The following is a 22394-nucleotide window of genomic DNA, read 5'->3' as shown; positions in this document are numbered from 1 at the left end:
AAGAACTAACAATAGTTCTACTAAACAAATGAACAACATGATTAAAAAAAACAGGCAACAAGCTTAACAGATATCTCACAGAATACATACAGATGGCAAATAAGCGTATGGAAAGATGCTCAACATTCACGTCATTAGAGAAATGCAAATTAAAACGAGGTATCACCACTTACTTACCTATTAGAATGCCCAAAATCCAAAACACAGAACATTATCACATGCTGGCAAGGGTGTAGAGCAACAGAAACTTTCATTCATTGCTTTTGGGAATGCAAAATGGTAGAGCCGCTTTGGAAGATGGTTTGACCGTTTCTACAAAACTAAACATACTCTTACCATGCAATCCAGCAATCAGGCTCCTTGCTGTTTACTCAAATGAGTTAAAAACTCATATCCACACAAAAACCTGCATTACTGTTCATAGCACTTTACTTACAATTACTAAAACTTGGACAACATAAACTGTGGTACATGCAAATGAGGTATTATTTTCTCCCACTCTGTGGGTTGCTTTATCACTGTCGACAATGTCCTTTGATGCACATTTTAAATTTTTATGAAATCCAATTTAGTTTTTCTTTTGTTGCCCATTCAAGAAATCATTGGCAAATCAAATATGAAGCTTTCACCATTTTCTTAAGAGTTTAATATTTTTAGCTCTTAATGTTTAAGTCATTCATTTATTTTGAGTTAATTTTTGTATATGGTATAAGGTAAGGGTCTAATTTCATTCTCTTGCATGTGGATATACAAGCTGCCCCAACATTTACTGAAAAGGCTGCCTTTCCTCACTGACATACCTTGGCACCCTTGTCAAAAATCATCTTACCATACATGCAAGGGTTTATTTCTGGGCTCTATATTCTATTCCATTGGTCTGTATGTCAGTCTTTGTGCCTTTACCACACAGTTTTGATTACTGTAGCTTTGTACTAAGAGTTTCCTTACTTTTGAAATACTCTCTTTCTAGCTCATGCTGAGTTCTTTAACCCCTTCAGGTGCTGCCTGAAGAAACTGCCACCCTCTGTAGTACCAAAATTTAACCAGGGACAACTGCGCATCACGTCCATTCAATATGGTTTGTACTTTCTTTAGAAAAGAAAAGGCAGAGTAGCTGGAGTAAAACTGTATGCCTTTATTCAACATAAAATGAGTCATTAAAATACAGCTTGTCTATGTGCAGAAACATTATTATACATTCAATTCTGAAGAAGGTAGCTTGATACGACAAATTAAGGAACAGTCTAAAAGTGAGAGGAATAAAGACAATAGTGAGGAGTTAAAAGGGAAAGTTTTATGTCAAAGTGCTAAGGCCTATGTGCACAAAGATTTTAAAGTGAACAAGACCAACATAAGGCCATTTTTTCCTTTCCGATTTCTCTTGGTGCTGGTGAAAGTCTTAAGGTGTGGTGCAATGAGTCACAGAATTAAGATGGGTTTTTAAAAAATAGGTCATAACACTTATGGCTAAGAGCTTTTAATTTCTACCTTTATTTGTCATGTAGTCAAGATTTTTCATGGGACTCTAGAAATTTCATGAGTTCTCTAAAAACAAACTTGCCCTTCAATCAGTAATTTGTTATCAGAAAACAAATTCTCAGGTTCTTCCCAGCCCAGATATTATCTTCTTATGCAACAAAGGGGAAAACCATTTGAGACTCTCGAAGTTTCATTAATGTAAAGCTTGTGCAAAGTGATTAAATATAGGCTCAGTTGGGGTCACTATTGAAATCTTCAAATTGCAATGGCATGAAAGCCTAATGAGCATTACTGACTCAGGGTCAGAGTCCAACTCCATAATTTCCAAGGTGCTACTGTCTGAAAACATCAGACACTAGTTTTTGAAAGGAACTAACCCAAGAAACAAAGTTTTATGTACCACAATTTGCTTAGGAAGGACATAGTCTATGTGTGAAATAACAGTTCTAAAGTATCTTCAGATGTTTTATTAACATTAAATGCACGGTTTCTTATTGGGCTACTCTGAAACTTTAAATATTTAAAAGCAGGATCCATGGTTAAAGTTAATATTAAGTGTTGACTCAAGTTGGTTTAACAGTGCTCATGAGCCAACGTCTGTGTCACATAACAGGTACACAACCGTAAGCCCTGATCAGTGGCAAAAGCTGCCAGTAGGTAATTCCACAGAAAACTGTTACCTTGTCCATAAAATGTCCCAAATCAAATTCTATGTTGCACTCATGGTCATTTAACATTATAGGAACCCAAAACCTTAAAAAAATATATTCAGTAAAAGGGTAAATTAAAAATAATTCAAAGTTTACTTAAATCTAACTTAAATCCAATCTTGGGTTTACCTTTCTTTTCCCCCAGGCATATTCTAGGTTTTTCAGTCAAGATGAAAGTCAGGAAGTTCTAAAATTTCCTCTAGCCTCTTTTGAGTTTAAAGAACCAGGAAAATTGAGTTTCAAGTCATTCTTCAGAAGAACCCGCTGTCTAGTCATAGCCCATCTCCAAGGCTGACCATCTTTGGCTCTCTTCAAGTTCACTGTTCACTGTACTTCCTGTTATAAGGAAATCTCCCTAGGGATTCCCTTTTAGATTAAGGCTGACAACTATATGGAAGTACAGAGATTCCTTGGAGAAGCTCTATGAAAGAAACCCAATCTGCTGTGTAAGGTCACCAAGTATTAGGAAAATCCAGGATATCCACTTTCTACTTCTTTTGACAGAGTTGAGTCTCCTTTACATAGTGAATACACCTAATACCTCTTTGACTGAAAAGTGAACATGAATATTTTGGCATACCGAACTTGAGTTGCAAATCCAATAATCCAGGTTAAAGATTAACGATAAGGAAAATTCAAGAATAAGTATTGACAAAAAATGATTTGTCCTGTTAAAATGTTTCTATCAGTCTTAAAATAGGAATTAGGATTTAGGCCACTAAAAGGGCTCAAGTCCTACTGAAACATCTTTTAATCCAAGTTCTGTGAATTATGAGATAGAAAAAAAACCCAATTGACAATATTAGAATAAAGAACACGAAATAACTTTATCCATTGTGGAGAAAGAAACAGGGGTGCAGTGTCTCCTTAACGATTGAGAACAAAGGGATACACTTCCTTCTCATAACAGACAAGCTGAAAATTGTTCTTTCATCCCTGTTAGCTTCTTTTGGGTTTGAACAGAGCAGGAAGCTGCACTGTTTACTGGACTGTTATTTGAAGGGGTTAGGTAAGACAAGAGCATCTTTACTGACATTCTGACCAGATTAATCAGAAAGGAGTGGCCTGGTCCCCGCTCTTCAATCTAGTTATTTACAAGAGATTTCTTGAAATTTTTATTAACAACTCTAGTTCTTCTAGTGGTAGTTGTCAAAAAAGGTAAATTTTGTTAACATGGCTCACTTTCACATTGCTTCATCTAGGGGCAATGCTTTTCCTAATGCATGTTTTGCTATTGTGTTTTGCCCAATGGATGAAATGCTTCTATTCCATATGAATTTATACTTAAACTTCCAACATGTCTTGAAAAATATGTGGTATATATTACTTCTTGAGTCCTGAACTAGACACACACTCTATGGTTTATACTTTAGGAAGACCTTTTATAGTTTAGATAGCTGCTTGTTTACTCCTGCAAAACCAGAACTTTAGTGTTTAGCACATAGTAGGTGCTCAATATATATTTGAACTAGTAACATGATTTATACACAAAAACTGCTGGAAACATGCAAAATCTCTGATTTCTGAAGACCACTTGTGGTCAAGTAGTGTCAAAAGGAATGAACACAGGTTTCTAGGCCTATGATGTAAAAATAAAGGAAATGTTGGGGATCTAAGTTGAAGTTGTGTTCTAGTATATTGTTCTTTCTCTTTCAACTGCAGAACAATTATACCTTTAGGCTCCTATGTCATTACCTGCATATGAAATTTACTTCTGATGAGGTAGGAGGCCCATTTAAATAATGACAAATATGTTCCAGAAATGGGAAGTGTCTTTGTAAATGGTCATCATGGACTGGTTCACACACATTTAAATATCTCACCTTCATTCCTACCTGTTATATATGAGAATTATGATACAGATGTTCTCTGAGACTTAAGAAACTTCCTTTAGATAGCATTACTTTCAACAAAAATTTCAAAGCTGTTCTCTTGGACAGCTACACTATCTTCAATGTCTTTGGACAACTCTGATGCTTGAAATTTCAATTTTTGAAAAATCAGAAGGCTGTCTTTTAAAAAGCATTCTATATATCCTCATTTTCAAAACGTGCTGTTTTTATCAGTGAAAATAAGCAGCTGAGCAATTATGGAGACAATTAGAGAACTACAATAAAAAGTCAGTTTGATGGGTCATTAAGACACACTCTTGAAATTCTGACCTTACTAACTTTTCTTCAGATCATGAGTAAGTCAAATATTCATTTTTAAAGAATGGGCTCTATGCCTTTATTTTTAAAGACTATCTAGGTATCATTTTACTTCCTCAATCATATCCTAAAGCCAAGTATTTATAACCACAGAATTACTTCTTTTGGACAGCAGTAGCCCAGATCACCTCTAGATATGGGCCTATGGGCAATTAACCCCTCCTAATATATGGCTCAGTCCTCATGTCCATAAATGCCCTTCCTGGCACTAGGGAGATCAAAATTCAAGTTCTAGCCCGTCTACCTCTCCAGATCAGGAAGGACATAAAACTGGCTACGGAACTTGCTTCTCAGATTAGAATTGGGAAACAGAAAACGTTTTCTATTCTCTTCATGACATCATCTCATCACATATCCCAACAGGCTGGAAAGTGGCGGTGTGTGATGTTTGCTAATGAATTACGAAACACTGGAGAAAGGAAAACCCATTTTTTCACCTGAGATATTGTCTTACCATTCTTTTTGAGAAGCAAACAATGAGTACATTAAAAAAAAGAATGTATAGTTTTTTTTTTTAACTTTCCCGAATTAGGTGCTTAGGAGACAGAACAGTTGCTGAAAACACAGAGATGGACAGATTAGGAGAACTAATTACTTTAGCTAGAGTTCTGAAACATGTGACCCTGATTTATTTATCACCAAATTCTCCATTTTACTCTTCTATATAATTGGTGGTGATTTTCCAATAGTGACGTCAGGCAGCAACCTAGGGCCTTAGACACACCACTCTCAGGTGCACGCCAGACCTTAAGATTCACCAAACACGCTGATGTTTTTATTTTCACTTTGTCTTTTACATAATCATAAAATGAAAAATAAGAATATATGAATACACACAATCTATATACATATATTTATTGCAAATACTTAAAATTCTTATGTAAAATGATTTTTCTATATTTGTGAAAAAATATGACTTTTTAAATGGTGTTGACACCAACTTCTCTGTACATACCCTCAATTCCAATGTTAACAATTCCTTTAAAAAGGCAAAATACACAAAAGTTTATCATTTACCCAACCAGTCTGTACAAACCTTATAGCCAGAAGGAAAAAAACAGCTTGTGGTAAATAAGTCAATTTTCTTTTGAAATAAAAATAAACTCCAAAACGATTCCCCTTATTGCATTTTCTGGAAATAATCTGAGTGTCTTTAGAGTAACTTCCTTTGAAATAATTTGTGCCTTAACAGTGAAGTCCTACATTAAACATACCACTGTCACTTTTTACATAGATATTAAAATATATATTAGTTAAAATATATTACTGGAAAGCTATTTTTAAAATTGATCTTTAATAGTTGTATCAAATGTAAAGCATTAAAAAAAATAAAGTAACCAAGAATCTATGAAGCTCTTACTTCAACTTTAGGAAATGCTTACCTATTGTTCCCCTTCAATAGGTATATAGGTATTGAAACATGGTAGGAAAGATCCCTGCCTATCATCATGTTTCTCACAGTCTCTTTGGACTATTCTATAAACTGAGCTGAAAACTATCCTTGGCCGAGTTTTTACTTAGAACATTGTTGTACACTGGGGAGACTTTTTCCTCCTGGCCATGAAGTGAAACCTCTAGGTCCCAGAGAAAATGACCCTAGCACTGCTCACTGAAAGCGAGTTCCAGAAAGAAACAGCAGTGTGCTAACTAGAGAAGACCCCCTCATTATAACAAATCATTTCCCCTTAGAGTTCTTCAAGGACTCTCAAGGCGGAGAAAGGCAATAATAAGCAATTAGGATGCTGACTGGCAGATCATTAATATGCATGAATTCACACCTTCACCTGGAAGGAAGTGAGGTCTTCCTTTGCCTATTTAAATCTGAGATAATTCCTAAAATAGCTACATCTGCATGCCTCCCCTACTCACAAGAGAAAATTCCCATTTGCCAGATCTTATTTTAAAAATATTACAAAGAATACTACAGGTAGCTTCATTGTCTTGAACATAGATAGGGTTTAAGGAATAGAAGTAGAGCAAACACTACAGGTTATCTGGCTGTCTAATATGACGGAGAATTTGAATAAAAGTTCTTATAGATTCAGAGAGCCTTCTCTACTAGACAACTTAGAACATTCATAAGTAAGCCTGAGATGATATATATTGCTAATGCTATCTTCCCTGGCTAACCTGCCATGAAAGGTATCTGAAGGCTTGAGATGCATACCCTGGAGGCATACGCATCAGGCATAATAATGCCTGACTAGTCACTAGAAACAGTGCAACTTAAAACCATAAAAATAAGCTTAGCATTTTTATTAGAAATATTCCAGATTTAATTTCAGTAACTCAGAAACCTAACATAAAAACTGCTTTAAATGTACTGGCATACCATACTCTAATAATTTCAAGATTTTCCTGTTCCTACTCCTTCATTTTCAAAAGGGCCACAACACTGTAATTTTTCTTTTTCTGTTCAGTTCAGATGAATTTCTACTTGAAACCACTGTTTTGAAACACATTGATAAGTGGATTGTATTAAATTTTCTACCAACCAAAGAGAGTCTAACTATTCTCTCATTTGGTCAAGATTGAGGCTGTGAGTGTACCTAGCTGACAATGTTTTAGGGGCATTCATAAATGCAAAAACTTTATTAGCTGGGCATTATTTGTTAAGAGAATCTAGTGTATAGCAATGCTTAGGATTTATCTGCAAGAGCCTGGGTCAAGATGAAGAGGCACAATATGGTTTGCTCTCTAAATGGACATGAACATCCCTGATGCCTTTCCTCCTTTCCTGGTTTGTCTGTCCATCCTCAGATTTAGGGGAACGATGGAGGAGAGACTTCCTGTGACAGAAAATGTGTTAAGAAGAAAAATCCCTTCAACCGATTCAAACTGGTAATTAATGTTTAGCACGTGGCTGGTTCTGAAACACTCAACTACTTCCAACATGCAGACCAGGCCTCAGTCCCACCACTTAAATGGGGACTGAAGAAACTGGGCATGCAGAGTTTTAACCAGCAACAGGTCTTTTTAAGCCCCGACCCCCATCCCTGGAACAACCAGGGTATACTGGAAATTAGGGAACAGAACCATGGTTTCTGTTTCCCACTGGTTCGTGGCTGGAGAACTCACTTCTTAACACTGGATCCTTGCAGCCTTCTTATCTCTTAGCGATGTGTGTGTTGGAAGAAAAAGGGAAGTTAGGAGGTCATGATAGTCTCTTGGCTGAAACTAGAATACAGGCATCAATCCTGTATTTGCCAGGGGCCACAAAAAAAACATAAATGAAAAACAAAAAATAGTGAAGCAGTAAGTTCCTTAGGGAGTTTGAGAGTATTAAGAGTATATAATGAGGAGGGTGGGGTGAGGAGGGGTGGGCAGCTGAATGGGGGCAAAGGGAAGATTATTACTGCCTACTTTTTCCTCATCTGGAATGTGACTTAACAAGTTTACACTGTTCTGCATGTTTAAATATCACAACCTGAATATTAAGTTCAACTACAACTGTACTAAACTGCAGTAATATTTTTCCACACTTGAAATTAGGAACCTTGAAATCAAATGCAAATGATGAACACTGACAATATCTGATTTTTTAACACCAAATTCTGAAAATTGTAGATTTCTTTCAATGTTCTTTAACCATGACCTAAATAAATGTCTCAAAACTTCTTCCATCATTATAGACAGGGTTAAAAAAATAACAAAAAGATAAACAAAAAAACAAAAACAACAACAAAACTTTGGAGCTAATTTCTCTTCCTTTCTAAATTGTTCCCTTAGCTATCCACTTAGGCCCCCTTAACATGAGAAATTTCTAGTGCACAGAAAGCAGTAATCCAAAATGGGGACATATCTTCTAAAGTAGTTAAGGTGTCTGACTTTTACTATGCATGTGTGTTCAAAGTAATAGATGATAAGATTACTCCATACTCCTCAGAGGCCTGAGAGGTCAGAGCAGAATGGGCAAATGTGGCATTAATGAGCTTTTCTACCTGCATCAACAGCTGACACTAGAACATTAGGTAAGGGGTCAGCAGAGAAGAGGAAAAGAGGGGTTACCTTGTTTCTAGTGTTAAAATCATTTTCCAAAGTTCTTTAGGTTCACTTTAACAGGTTTTGCCCCTTTATTCTCCTTGCCCAAGAAAACACACATAGTTCAAATCACCCCATTGCTAACACTTCCCTGTTAATTTTATACTAGTATTTCAAACCTATTTGCAAGTTCCCATGAATGATGAAGTACTTGGATATTATTGCTGGAACTGTCAGCCTGCACAGGCTATGGTAATACAAGAGGCCCAGAGAGGCGTACCCTTCATGGGACCACATGCACTGTCTCAGGGAAGAAGAGTGGGATTAGGCAAAAGCAAGGATCCACAAATTGCAAGCAGAGTGCTTGACAACTGTACTGGTTTATGGAAGCCAAGAACCAAGCCTTGAGGTTTCAGAGTCTGACATACTACCTGTGACATTAATACCTTCTCACAAATTTTAACTTATAAAGGTTCCCTCTAAGGTAAAGAGACTGAGTAAACTCTGAATTCAGATCGTGCAAAGGCTGAATATGTAAGCCTGCAGTCAAAACTGACATCATCACAAGGAAATCATTTCTGCAGGCCATTCCTTCACTCCTTCCCTTTTCTAGCCTCTTAGGAAAGTGGACAGAAGGGAGACGGCTTCCTTTCACCAGGCACGGCATTCAACTTTTCTCAGTCATGGAAAGTAAAACATAAATCTGAATTCAAAGCACTACATTACTTAAACACTTGGAAAAATAATGTTAAAACAAAATGTGACATATTTACATGATTTTGTAAGTGCAAACTTGTCACAAATTCACAAAGTCTTGCTTGACTCAGACTTACTATACAAGGTGCTCTTCCTCTAAAATGTTAAGATCTGTACTTTGTATTCCTGATTAAGTAACATTTGTCTCTTATGAGAACAGAAACCTACTCATTTATTTCTGTGATTCCAAAAGGATGCAAAAAAACACTTGACAACCCTTCCCACCTCCTTTATAGTGTGTTCCCTTTCTAGTTTCATTACCGAACAACAAGGCAGGAGACACACAGTTTAGAGGGGCCAATGCAATCATCGTGGCAGAAAGCTCCACACCCCTTACACATGATCATGGCTTTCAATCGGCAGTAACATTTGGAAGGTGTGTCCTCTATGCTGTTCTCTTCCGGAAAGGCCTGAACAGGAATGGTCTGGGCATGGCTGCTGGGATTCATAGCTTGACTAGCAGGGATGGTAGTGACAGTCACAGAAAAGGACATGACATCACCTACGTTGCTAGATACCTGGCTACAGTCAGGCATCCCCGGTACAGCAGAGTTATGGTCCATGTCAGATGAAGTGGAGACATTGATCATGCCTCTGTAGCTTGGCCCAATCTGTGTGGGGCTTCCATAAAGCTTTGGAGTTTGCAGTGGTGGAAGGAGGAGAGGCTGATGGGTGGGACTATCTGCAGGTAAAGGAAGAATGGTAGAATCGAACAGCTCAGGACTGCTATGCATTGTCTTACCTCTTACTGCTTGAGCCATTTGCTTCTGTGCTGCCTGAAGAAAATCTCTGGCTAGGGTCTTTTCATCAAATGTTTGGCCTCTAGTGAACAGGTAATTCTCCTTGCTTAAAGTGGTTTGCTCATGCACTGGTGTTTCTGCCTTCACATTCTTTTTAGCTAAACCATCACTGGTCGATAGAGCTTCTCTTATGTGGGGTCCTGAACTTGCTTCACACTTGCCAGAGCTCTGAAAAGCCTGGGGCTCCTCCTTCACCATGACAGATTCCTGCTCATCACCAGTACTTTCCTCGTCACTGTCTTCTTCCCTGCCACTGCTACTATCACCTGTTGCACATTTACTGTCTGTATGTCCCATTTTCAAGGCCTCTGTGGGGCTGCTCACACAAACACGGTCTTCTGTGTTGACAGAATGGGTCCTCCTCAAGTTCTCTGGACCCCGGCCATAGGTGGAAATATTGAGTAAGTAGTGACCTGCCATTGCAGGCTTTGATGTCCTTCTGCCAGCAAACCCCAGCATGAACCTCTGGCTTGTGGAGATGTCTTCTAACTGGAAACCTGAGTGAGTGAAGTTGAACTGAGCGGGCTGTACAAGGGAGAGAACATTCTGCCTCCGAACCCTCTGGATGAGAGTCTGAAGAATCTGATCTTGGGTTGCTCTACTCAGTCCTTCTTGGTATTGGTGTGTGTCAATGCAAGAGTCCCTCAGATCCTTACCTGAAAAGAGCTGAAAGGGTCTTGGAACCTGGGGGAGCTGCTTACTTTGCAAGGTTTTACTCAGCTGCTGTAGAGCTGGCTGAGATGGCCTCTCAGTACCTTCCTCTCCGGAGCTATTTTCTGTTATGTTGGTGCCTGTGAGTGCTCCTGCCCCCTTGTCCTCTTTTGTAGTCAGTGGAACAGTCTTCATTTCAACTTTGGTGAGAGGTTTAGGCAGAATTTGCTCCATGGGAACATCTTTGCCCTGGAGCAGCTGGGTGACCAAAGGATTATTAGCAGGGATACTAGAGCTCGGCCTTGGAATGGGTCCATTCATATTCATATTTACAGACGTTCCTGGAGTTTTAAGGCTAAAAGCTGCTGGCAAAGTGCTCGAGGATGGAGCTGATCCAGTAGGTGCTACAGTCACACTGGCCTGGGATACAGGAAGCTTTTCTAAAGTGGCTGTGGTTAATACAGATGTTAGAGCAGAGGGAGTTGCACCCACTGAAGCACTAGCTGTTGTCTCTGCTGAGGTCGAAGGGTTTGGTATGTTCTGACCAGAATCTGCTCTGGGCTCACCTGTGCCATCTGCTGAAAAATGAGCAGGTGAGGCCCCTGAGATTAGAGCAGGATCTGTTGAAGCTGAAGGTGCCTTCTCCTGCCTGCAAATATTGGGCCCTTGCAGAGAGGCCACTGTGGCTGCTGTCCTGGCGTTGTTCAGTTTTTCATTATCCGGTCTCCCTAAAGCTGGTGGGGGTGTGTTAGTGTGGGCTGGTGATGGGACATCTGTGCAGGGTCCACTGATGGCAGATGCTGGAGGCACTGAGGGGGTTTGCTGTAGTTGTGCTCCAGAGACACTATGAGGCTGTGCCTGGTCTGGGGTCTTGGTCTCAAATTGGGGCTGAGTCTCTGGACCACAGGGTAAAAGCTCTCTCGTACCTCCCCTGCTTCCAGTTCCTGCCAGTTCCAGTGTGGGGCCCTTTCCAGTTTCACTGGCTCTGTCCGAGTCTGGACTCCCTCCTTTAGCAGTTCTCCTTTCCCCACCCTCTCCTGGACCTTGTCCACCCCCTGGGCCAGGTCCTGGAATGGTCCCTCCAACTGAGGCGGCTGCGGCGGCCGCGGCTGCAGCCGCAGCTGCTGCCCTCTGGGCTTTGACCAGCTGGGCTTTTGCTTTGATGTCTGCAAGAGTTCTGGCTCCTGTTCTGTTAGGACTAGTGATGGAGATTGGAAAACGAGCCCTGGGAGAGACCTGCGGTGTAGGAAAAGGCATGGGGGAGATTCTGGAGACCGGGATCTGGAAGAAGTAGAAGTGGGAGAAAAACAACAGAGCTTAGTTTTCATTTATAGGAACAATGAAACGTCATTACACTTAAATTTTTAGAGTAGGGTAAACTCTGTAGCACCATGACAAAGATGGGAGGTCTATGTCCAAGGGACAAAACCACGGAGACAGCAACAGACTTTGTCTCTAGGGTCCTTTTACTTCTTCTTCTGGTGCCAAAGACTCTCCTCCCTTGACATCCCCGCCCACCCCAAATCTCCGTACCTCTGTTGTCAACAACTCTCTCCTCAATCACTGCTACTCACAACTACTTATTATTCAAGATATAGGCTGTTTTATGGTATCTGCATTTAAAAATGTGAGTGAGAGAGAGAAGAGAGAAACAAAGTAGCATACCACTACTCTCCTTTACTTCTTAGCTTTACTACCAAGGTCCAGGGGGAAACCCTTGCTCCTTTCTGTTCCACATACACACACGCACACACATGCACAATGAAACACACAGGCTGAGTCACCGCAAATCACAAAGGCTACATAACAGCACTGAAAGCAGATGGTGGGTCACCCACTCTGCCCACCCAACACAAGGGGATGTATATAATGTTTACTACAGTCAAGCTCACCCCGGGCTGGCATTATACTTACTTGTAGAACTTTTTAAAAATACATATGCTCTGAGCCCTACCTCAAAATTTACAAATTAGAACGTCTAGGGAAAAAAATGCTTTCTTGAAAAGCTTCTTGTGAGATTATGATACATCATCAGATTTGAAACCACTGATTTTCATGTCATAAAATATTATATTTTAAAGGAATCTGACTCCTTTTTGAAACAATACTTTGAGATCTACTGGAGTTATTATAGTGCATCAAGATCCAGACCCTTCTAGTATCTGGGAGAGTTTAAAGGAGCAAATAACTATTACAAATGTTCTAGGGTGTTTCATTATGAAAAAATAAAAATCAAGCCACTGAGCTCTAAGAAAACGTTTGCCATTTTTCTGGAATTCCTTAAATTAAGAATAAAGTCACTAAAAATTTTTTGTTATTTGTAATACCCACCTTTCAGGTGGCCAGCAGTCCTGAAAAATTGATATTCTGTCATTCAAAAGTTAAGAGCTGTGGGACTTTGTAACAGTTGTCATAAAGTTCACACACTTCACATCATGAGATGAGAATCTCTCTCTAAAGCAGAATCTATTTTGCACCCAATTACACATATTAGAAATTTTGCACACAGTAAGAAAGAAGCAATTATCCCTTGGTAGTATCAACTAGAATAAATGACTAATAAGAGGGGGGGAAACCTAGAAAACTAAATTCAAAGCACAATTGTTTAAGGAAATTGCATATAGGGACAAAAAACCTTACATTAGAATAATCTTGAGTAACAACATACCTACCTAACATGAAAATCATTACTAACATGTTGGTTAGGTACAGACAATCAATAAAAGGAGTTAAAACAAAAGTTTTAATACTTAAAAATTATGTTATAGTTATTTATTTAAATAGCCTTATTACCTGTTTACCTGGAGTAAATGAGATGTTCTACTTTCTTACGTATAAAAGCACTAAAAGCTGTCTAGGCACTGGTAACAATTTAAAAATTTGACTTACTGAGGAGCCCTAACCTGGTATAACAAGGACTTATTTTTCTTTTTAAATGTATTCTGAATAGAAAATATATAATGTGTTTTGAGTTTTCCTCTCTCTCCACAATGTTATATTATAGATATGCATATGTTATAACACATGTATATATATATGCACTTTTTATATACATGTATAACATTGATAATAAAATTCAAGTTTTGTTTTTCTACTTAAATTTTGTTTAAATGTTCTTGTTCTATTCTATATTATATTAAGCTTTGTCTAAGAAAGTGGGATTTGAGGTAAGGTCTAGAGTAAGGTAAGAGAGTTAATAGAGCAACTTCTGGTAAAAAGTCATTTTGGAGGAGCTGAGAAAGAAGAAAGGAATGAAAGGAAAACAACTAAACAATATTAACTTGGTTACATTGGATTTAAGTTTTCAGTATAGAATCTTTCTGGACTAGCAGAAAGCAGACTGAATATGATGTAAGTCAGACTCTTTACACATGAGGAAATAGAAATGATGAATCCTACCCAGTGTCACTTATATAAAGTAGAACCTAAACTGTAACTCAGCTCTCAGATCTGGAAATAAGTTCTGACTGACCTTCATTAAAGGAAGATTTCTAATATTTTTGCAAGGATAGTAACAGTGATTTTCATAAAAATCAGAATCTCTGGCAAAACATGACAGTTTAAGTTAACAGTAGGAAAGTATCAAAAAATAATAAAGTGAGAAATTCCTAAGTGCTGACACCACAAATTTTAAAATTAAAAAGTAATGGAGAGAGGAGCCAAGATGGCCGTGTGAGTAGAGCAGTGGAAATCTCTTCCCAAAATCATATATATTTTTGAAAAACAACAAATACAACTATCCCTAAAAGAGAGACCAGAAGATACAGGACAACAGCCAGGCTACATCTACACCTGCGAGAACCCAGCGCCACATGAAGTGGGTAACATACAAGCTGTGGCCCGGCGGGACCCGAGCATCCCCCATCCCAGCTCCCGGCAGGAGGAGAGGAAGGGAGAGGGAGCCCAGAACTGCTAAACACCCAGCCCTAGCCATCTGCACCGGGAACACAGATACACAGTGGTACACAGTGTGCAGTGTGCTGGATAGTAGGGAAATGGGACAGTAAAACCTGCGAGCGGGTCCCTGCAGCCAGCACCCCTGGGACAAAGAAAAGCGAGTACTTTTTGAAAGTCTTAAAGGGACAGGGACCCTACAACTGGAAGGAAGAGTCCCAGGACACTCGGCCCAGCGGCTGGGAATCCTGGGGAACTCTGGGCGCCCTAACCCCCTGGGCAGCAGTGCAGTTCTGAGGCCACTCACAGCAATAAACAGCCTTCCATCCGATCCCCCTCAGATGTGGCCCCGCCATAGCAGAGCAGCAGCCTGAGAACGGCCAAGCTCACAGCAACCACGGACCTTACTCCACAGAGGCCGGGCAAGAATCAGAAACCCCGTCTGTGTGCAGCTGCCAAGCACAAGCTGCTAGGGGTCGCCGTTCTCCAAGGAGAGGAAGGCCACAAACTAACGAGAAGGGATTTTCTCCCAGTCGACACACACGCCAGCTCCCCACAACTACCTCTATCGCCATGAAAATGCAGAAAAATTTGATCCAGACCAAAATAACAGAGACAACCCCTGAGAAGGAGCTTGGCGAGACAGACCTAACCAATCTCGCAGAAAAAGAACTCAAAATAAAGGTCATAAACATGCTGATGGAGCTGCAGAGAAAAATGCAAGAGCTAACGGACAAAGCAGGGAGGGAGACTACAGAAATAAAACAGTCTCTGCAAGGATTTAAAAGCAGAATGGATGAGATGCAAGAGGTCATTAATGGAATAGAAACCAGAGAAAAGGAACGCATAGAAGCTGACGCAGAGAGAGATAAAAGGATCTCCAGGAATGAAACAATATTAAGGGAACAGTGTGACAATCCAAAAGGAACAATATCTGCACTATAGGGGTACCAGAAGAAGAGAGAAAAAGGGATAGTAAGTGTCTTTGAAGAAATAATTGCTGAAAACTTCCCCAAACTGGGGGAAGAAATAGTCACTCAGACCACAGAAGTACACAGAACTCCCAACAGAAGGAACCCAAGAAGGACAACACCAATTATTATGTGTCATAATAATTAAAATGGCAAAGATCAAGGACAAGGACAGAGTTTTAAAGGCAGCAAGAGAGAGGAAAAAGGTCACCTACAAAGGAAAACCCATCAGGTTATCATCAGACTTCTCAACAGAAACCTTACAAGCCAGAAGAGAAAGGCATGATATATTTAATGCAATGAAACAAAACGGCCTTGAACCAAGAATACTATATCCAGCACAATTATCATTTAAATATGAAGGAGGGATTAAACAATTCCCAGACAAGCCAAAGTTGAGGGAATTTGCCTCTCACCAACCACCTCTACAGGGTATCTTAGAGGGACTGCTCTAGATGGGAACACTCCTAAAGCTAAATAGATGTCACCAGAGAAAATAAAATCACAGCAAAGAAAGTGGACCAACCAAATACTAACTAAAGGCAAAAAAATAAAATCAACTACCCACAAAAGCAGTCAAAGGAAACATAAAAGAGCACAGAATAAAACACCCAACATATAAAGAATGAAGGAGGAGGAATAAGAAGGGAGGCAAATAAAGAATCATCAGACAGTGTTTATAACAGCCCAATAAGTGAGTTAAGTTAAGCAGTAAGATACTAAAGAAGCTAACCTTGAACCTTTGGTAACCACGAATCTAAAGCCTGCAATGGCAATAAGTAAATATCTTTCAATAATTACCCTACATGTAAATGGACTGAATGCACCAATCAAAAATCACAGAGTAACAGAATGGATAAAAAAGCAACACCCATCTATATGCTGCTTACGAGAGACTCACCTCAAACCCAAAGACATGCATAGACTAAAAGTCAAGGATGGAAAAAGATATTTCATGCAAACAATAGGGAGAAAAAAGCAGGTGTTGCAGTACTAGTATCAGACAAAATAGACTTCAAAACAAAGAAAGTCTCACAAGAGATAAAGAAGGACATTACATAATGATATAGGGGTCAGTCTAAAAAGAGGATATAACCATTATAAATATATATGCACCCAATACAGGAGCACCAGCATATGTGAAACAAATACTAACAGAATTAAAGGAGAAAATAGAATGCAATGCACTCATTTTAGGAGACTTCAACACACCACTCACTCCAATGGATAGATCCACCAGACAGAAAATAAGTAAGGACACAGAGGCACTGAACAACACACTAGAACAAATGGACCTAATAGGCATCTATAGAACTCTACACCCAAAAGCAACAGGATACACATTCTTCTCAAGTGCACATAGAACATTCTCCAGAATAGACCACATACTAGCCCACAAAAAGAGCCTCAGTAAATTCCAAAATATTGAAATTCTACCAACCAACTTTTCAGACCACAAAGGTATAAAACTAGAAATAAATTGTACAAAGAAAGTAAGTACAAAGGCTCACAAACACATGGAGGCTTAACAATATGCTCCTAAATAATCAATGGATAAACGACCAAATTAAAATAGAGATCAAGCCAAAACCGAAAGTTTCTGTGATGACTGCCCTTGTACTGTTCACCATGTAAGAACTCATTCACTATGTAAGAATTCGTTCACCATGTAAGAACTTGTTCATTATGCTTCAGAAGATTGGAGACTGACGAGAATTAGGCTTGAGAAGGATTAATGATTGTGCATTGAGCATTGACTCCCCTATACAGAATTTTATTGTTGTTAACAACCATTTGATCAATAAATATGAGAGATGCCCTCTCAAAAAAAAAAACAGAGATCAAGCAATATATATGGAAACAAATGAGAACAACACAGAGTCCCAACTTCTGTGGGACACACTGAAAGCAGTCTTAAGAGGAAAGTATATAGCAATCCAGGCATATGTCACAATTATCAAAATTGGAAAAAGAAGAACAAATGAGGAGGCCTAAAGTCAGCAGAAGGAGGGACATAATAAAGATCAGAGAAGAAATAAATAAAATTGAGAAGAATAAAACAATAGAAAAAAATCAATGAAACTAAGAGCTGGTTCTTTGAGAAAATAAACAAAATAGATAAGCCACTAGCCAGACTTATAAAGAGAAAAAGAGAATCAACACACATCAACAGAATCAGAAACGAGAAAGGAAAAATCACGATGGACCCCACAGAAATACAAAGAATTATTAGAGAGTACTATGAAAACCTATATGCTAACAAGCTGGAAAGCCTAGGAGAAATGGACAACTTCCTAGAAAAGTACAACCTTCCAAGACTGACCAAGAAAGAAACAGAAAATCTAAACAAAACAATTACCAGCAAAGAAATTGAAGCGGTAATCAAAAAACTACCCAAGAAAAAAAACCCCAGGCCAGTTGGATTTACCTCGGAATTTTATCAGACGTACAGAGAAGACATAATACCCATTCTCCTTAAAGTTTTCCAAAAATAGAACAGGAGGGAATACTCCCAAACTCATTCTATGAAGCCAACATCACCCTAATACCAAAACCAGGCAAAGACCCCACCAAAAAAGAAAACTACAGACCAATATCTCTGATGAACGTAGATGCAAAAATACTCAACAAAATATTAGCAAACTGAATTAAAAAATACATCAAAAGGATCATACACCATGACCAAGTGGGATTCATCCCAGGGATGCAAGGATGGCACAACATTCGAAAATCTATCAACATCATCCACCATATCAACAAAAAGAAGGCCAAAAACCACATGATCATCTCCATGGATGCTGAAAAAGCATTCAACGAAATTCAACATCCATTCATGATAAAAACTCTCAACAAAATGGGCATAGAGGGCAAGTACCTCAACATAATAACGGCCATATATGAAAAACCCACAGCCAACATCATACTGAATAGCGAGAAGCTGAAAGCTTTTCCTCTGAGATCGGGTACAAGACAGGGATGCCCACTCTCCCCATGTTATTCAACATAGTACTGGAGGTCCTAGCCACGGTAATTAGACAAAACAAAGAAATATAAGGAATCCACACTGGTAAAGAAGAAGTTAAACTGTCACTATTTGCAGACGCCATGATATTGTACATAAAAAACCCTAAAGACTCCACTCCAAAACTACTAGAACTGATATCAGAATACAGCAAAGTTGCAGGATACAAAATTAACACACAGAAATCTGTGGCTTTCCTATACACTAACAATGAACTACTAGAAAGAGAAATCAGGAAAACAATTGCATACACAATTGCATCAAAAGAATAAAATACCTAGGAATAAACCTAACCAAGGAAGTGAAACACCTATACCCTGAAAACTATGAGACACTCTTAAGAGAAATTAAAGAGGACACTAACAAATGGAAACTCATCCCATACTCTTGGCTAGGAAGAATTAATATAGTCAAAATGGCCAACCTGCCCAAAGCAATATACAGATTTGATGTAATCCCTATCAAATTACCAACAACATTCTTCAATGAACTGGAACAAATAGTTCAAAAATTCATATGGAAACACCAAAGACTCCGAATAGCCAAAGCAATCCTGAGAAAGAAGAATAAAGTGGGGGGGATCTCACTCCCCAACTTCAAGCTCTACTACAAAGCCATAGTAATCAAGACAATTTGGTACTGGCACAAGAACAGAGCCACAGACCAGTGGAACACAATAGAGACTCCAGACATTAACCCAAACATATATGGTCAATTAATATACGATAAAGGAGCCATGGACATACGATGGGGAAATGACAGTCTCTTCAACAGATGGTGCTGGCAAAACTGGACTGCTACATGTAAGAGAATGAAACTGGATCACTGTCTAACCCCATACACAAAAGTAAATTCGAAATGGATCAAAGACCTGAATGTAAGTCATGAAACCATAAAACTCTTAGAAAAAAACATAGGCAAAAATCTCATGGACATAAACATGAGTGACTTCTTCATGAACATATCTCCCCGGGCAAGGGAAACAAAGGCAAAAATGAACAAGTGGGACTATATCAAGCTAAAAAGCTTCTGTACAGAAAAGGACAACATCAATAGAACAAAAAGGTATCCTACAGTATGGGAGAATATATTCATAAATGACAGATCCGATAAAGGATTGACATTCAAAATACATAAAGAGCTCATGCACCTCAACAAACAAAAAGCAAATAATCCAATTAAAAAATGGGCAGAAGAGCTGAACAGACAGTTCTCCAAAGAAATTCAGATGGCCAACAGACACATGAAAAGATGCTCCACATCGCTAGTTATCCAAAAAATGCAAATTAAAACCACAAAGAGATATCACCTCACACCAGTAAGGATCGCCACCATCCAAAAGACAAACAACAAATGTTGGCGAGGTTGTGGAGAAAGGGGAACCCTCCTACACTGCTGGTGGGAATGTAAATTAGTTCAACCATTGTGAAAAGCAGTAGGGAGGTTCCTCAAAAAGCTCAAAATAGACATACCATTTGACCCAGGAATTCCACTTCTAGGAATTCACCCTAAGAATGCAGCAGCCCAATTTGAGAAAGACAGATGCACCCCTATGTTTATCGCACCACTATTTACAATAGCCAAGAAATGGAAGCAACCTAAGTGTCCACCAGTAGATGAATGGATAAAGAAGATGTGGTACATATATACAATGGAATATTATTCAGCCATAAGAAGAAAAAAAATCCTACCATTTGCAACAACATGGATGGAGCTAGATGGTATTATGCTCAGTGAAATAAGCCAGGCAGAGAAAGACAAGTACCAAATGATTTCACTCATATGTGGAGTATAAGAACAAAGACAAACTGGAGGAAAAAAACAGCAGCAGACTCACAGAACCCAAGAATAGACTAACAGTTACCAAAAGGAAAGGGACTGGGGAGGATGGGTGGGAAGGAAGGGATAAGGGCGGGGAAAAAGAAAGGGGGCATTACCATTAGCATGTATAATGTGGGTGGGGGCATGGGGAGGGCTGTACAATAGAGAAGACAAGTAGTGATTCTACAGCATCTTACTACGCTGATGGACAGTGACTATGAAGGGGTATGTGAGGAGGACTTGGTGATGGGGGGAGTCTAGTGAACATAATGTTCTTCATGTAATTGTAGATTAATGATAACAACAACAACAAAAATTAATGGAGAATGTCATACTATTAGAGATAAGCAAAATGAGATAGAGTAGTCACATAGTGTATGAGGTGGGTCTAGTGCTAGTAACTGAATGTTTCCAAGGGACATTTCATGATAGAATGAACTTTGCTTCATTTAATATAAATAAAAAAGGGGGTAAAGTATTTCTCTTTGGCTTGTTTTTCTATTTATACCCTAATATGATATATACTACCCAGTGGCTAGGCTCATAGTAGACACAACAGTATTAAGTCTTATTAATGCCACTAATAAAAAAGTGTCAATAAATGCTATTTATTAAATGAATGCATGGACTGCAAATGGATACTGAATACCTTAATAAACCTTTAGATAAGAAGTAAAGATGTGTTTGGGTTTTAAAGGGCTCCCTACTGGTTAGATGCTGTCTGTATGGACTAAGAGAGAAACACTGCTGTAGGAATTCGGTAGATTTGAGAAGAAGCAATATAAGGGTAAAATGAAAGTTAATGACACTCCTAAGCAGCAGAGCTTAACAAGGCTATTCCATCTACTAACACCCCTCAGTAACCAGTGGTGACTCATGGCAGCCACACACATTTCCTTTGTGAGGATAGAACCAAAGGCAGTTCTAGATCCACAGAACATCAAACTGGTTATGGCAGAAGCAAAGGGCCAAGGTACACTTTAACAGCAGAACTCTTGTTACAGAGATTTGACCTCTTGATCACACCAAAGGCCTCCTGACAGTTATTATCATACTTCGTATTTTGTCATATGAGATGGAATAATTTCTGTTAACTGCCTCAAGATACAAGAGTAGCCAGCAGGGGTTAGGGGAGGTGGTTTACATTAGACATCCACGCACCTTACTTCTTCAAACACCAATGAAGACCTGTAGGAATGTAGTCCTAAATTCCTGTTTGGTAATACTTTTATTCATATAAGACCAAAATTACATGCATGTCAAATAAATACAACTGCTTCTGCATTAAGAAATACCACAAATTACTGAAAATTTAGTAGGTATGACTGTTACCTTATTGTTCAAATTCTCTCTCTTTTTCACTTCTTCCCAGTCTCTTACCTTGAGAGGAGGTACTTTTCGCACCTGGATCCTGTCCCCTCTATTGAGAAAGGGCTGTGGCGAGATTTGAAATGGCTGCTGGTGCTGGCGATTCTCAGTGACACGTGGCCTTTTCTCCCAGCTCAGAGGGGCCTCTTCTTGGATGAGAGAAGATTTCCTCTTGAGACTCTCTGGGCTGTGATCAGCCAGAGCTGATGAAGGCTCTTTCACAGCGGGCTCCTGTGGACTTGCTTCCACGGGCTTCACTATTGGTTTTTCCACCCCAGGACTCTTGGGTTTGCTTGGGGATGTAACTAAAGCTTCTTGGCTTTCATTTTTGATATAATTAGAAGTTGCAGTGAGATGATTCTCTTTCTCAGACTCCTGTTCAGCAGAGGCAACTGGCTTCTGCTCCAAGCGGTCCTCATCCTTTGGGCACTTGGTGGGGAAAACACTGCTAAGCTCATTTGTACTGCTAGAAGAGCAAAGTAGGGGCTCAGTGGATTTGGAGTTTGGCTGCACCTTGTCTTGGCTTTCGTGCTCTTCTTTTCTGACTGGTGATGACATTTGCATGACTTCTTTAGACTCTAATTGGGGAATTACTGGGACTATACTGACAGGAGAGGCCTCGGAAGGAAGCATGGATTTTGGTTGCTCAGCCAGGGTTTTCTTTACTTTGGGATCACTGGGTGACGCTGTCAATTTCTTTGAATCCTCAAGGCTCAGGCCAGAACTAAAAG

The 22394-nt window shown here is 39.2% G+C and overlaps 1 protein-coding gene across 4 annotated transcripts in view; it reads right to left on the bottom strand.

Annotated features, from left to right (window-relative positions):
• Positions 1-5238: 5238 nt before the first annotated feature.
• ASXL2 (ASXL transcriptional regulator 2) overlaps positions 5239-22394 on the bottom strand; it is a 148447-nt gene continuing 131291 nt past the window's right edge. For all 4 annotated transcript variants that reach the window (XM_036990622.2, XM_036990623.2, XM_036990625.2 and 1 more), the window contains 2 exons: positions 21676-22387; positions 5239-11868 (listed from right to left, as the gene is read on the bottom strand). In XM_036990622.2, the coding sequence (XP_036846517.2) occupies positions 9394-11868; positions 21676-22387 (3187 nt within the window). In that variant the 3' untranslated portion in view covers positions 5239-9393. The remainder of the gene's footprint in view (positions 11869-21675; positions 22388-22394) is intronic.

This window comes from Manis javanica, chromosome 1 (assembly GCF_040802235.1).
Source record: "Manis javanica isolate MJ-LG chromosome 1, MJ_LKY, whole genome shotgun sequence".
NCBI lineage: Eukaryota > Metazoa > Chordata > Mammalia > Pholidota > Manidae > Manis > Manis javanica.
This window is presented reverse-complemented; position numbering and strand designations above follow the sequence as displayed.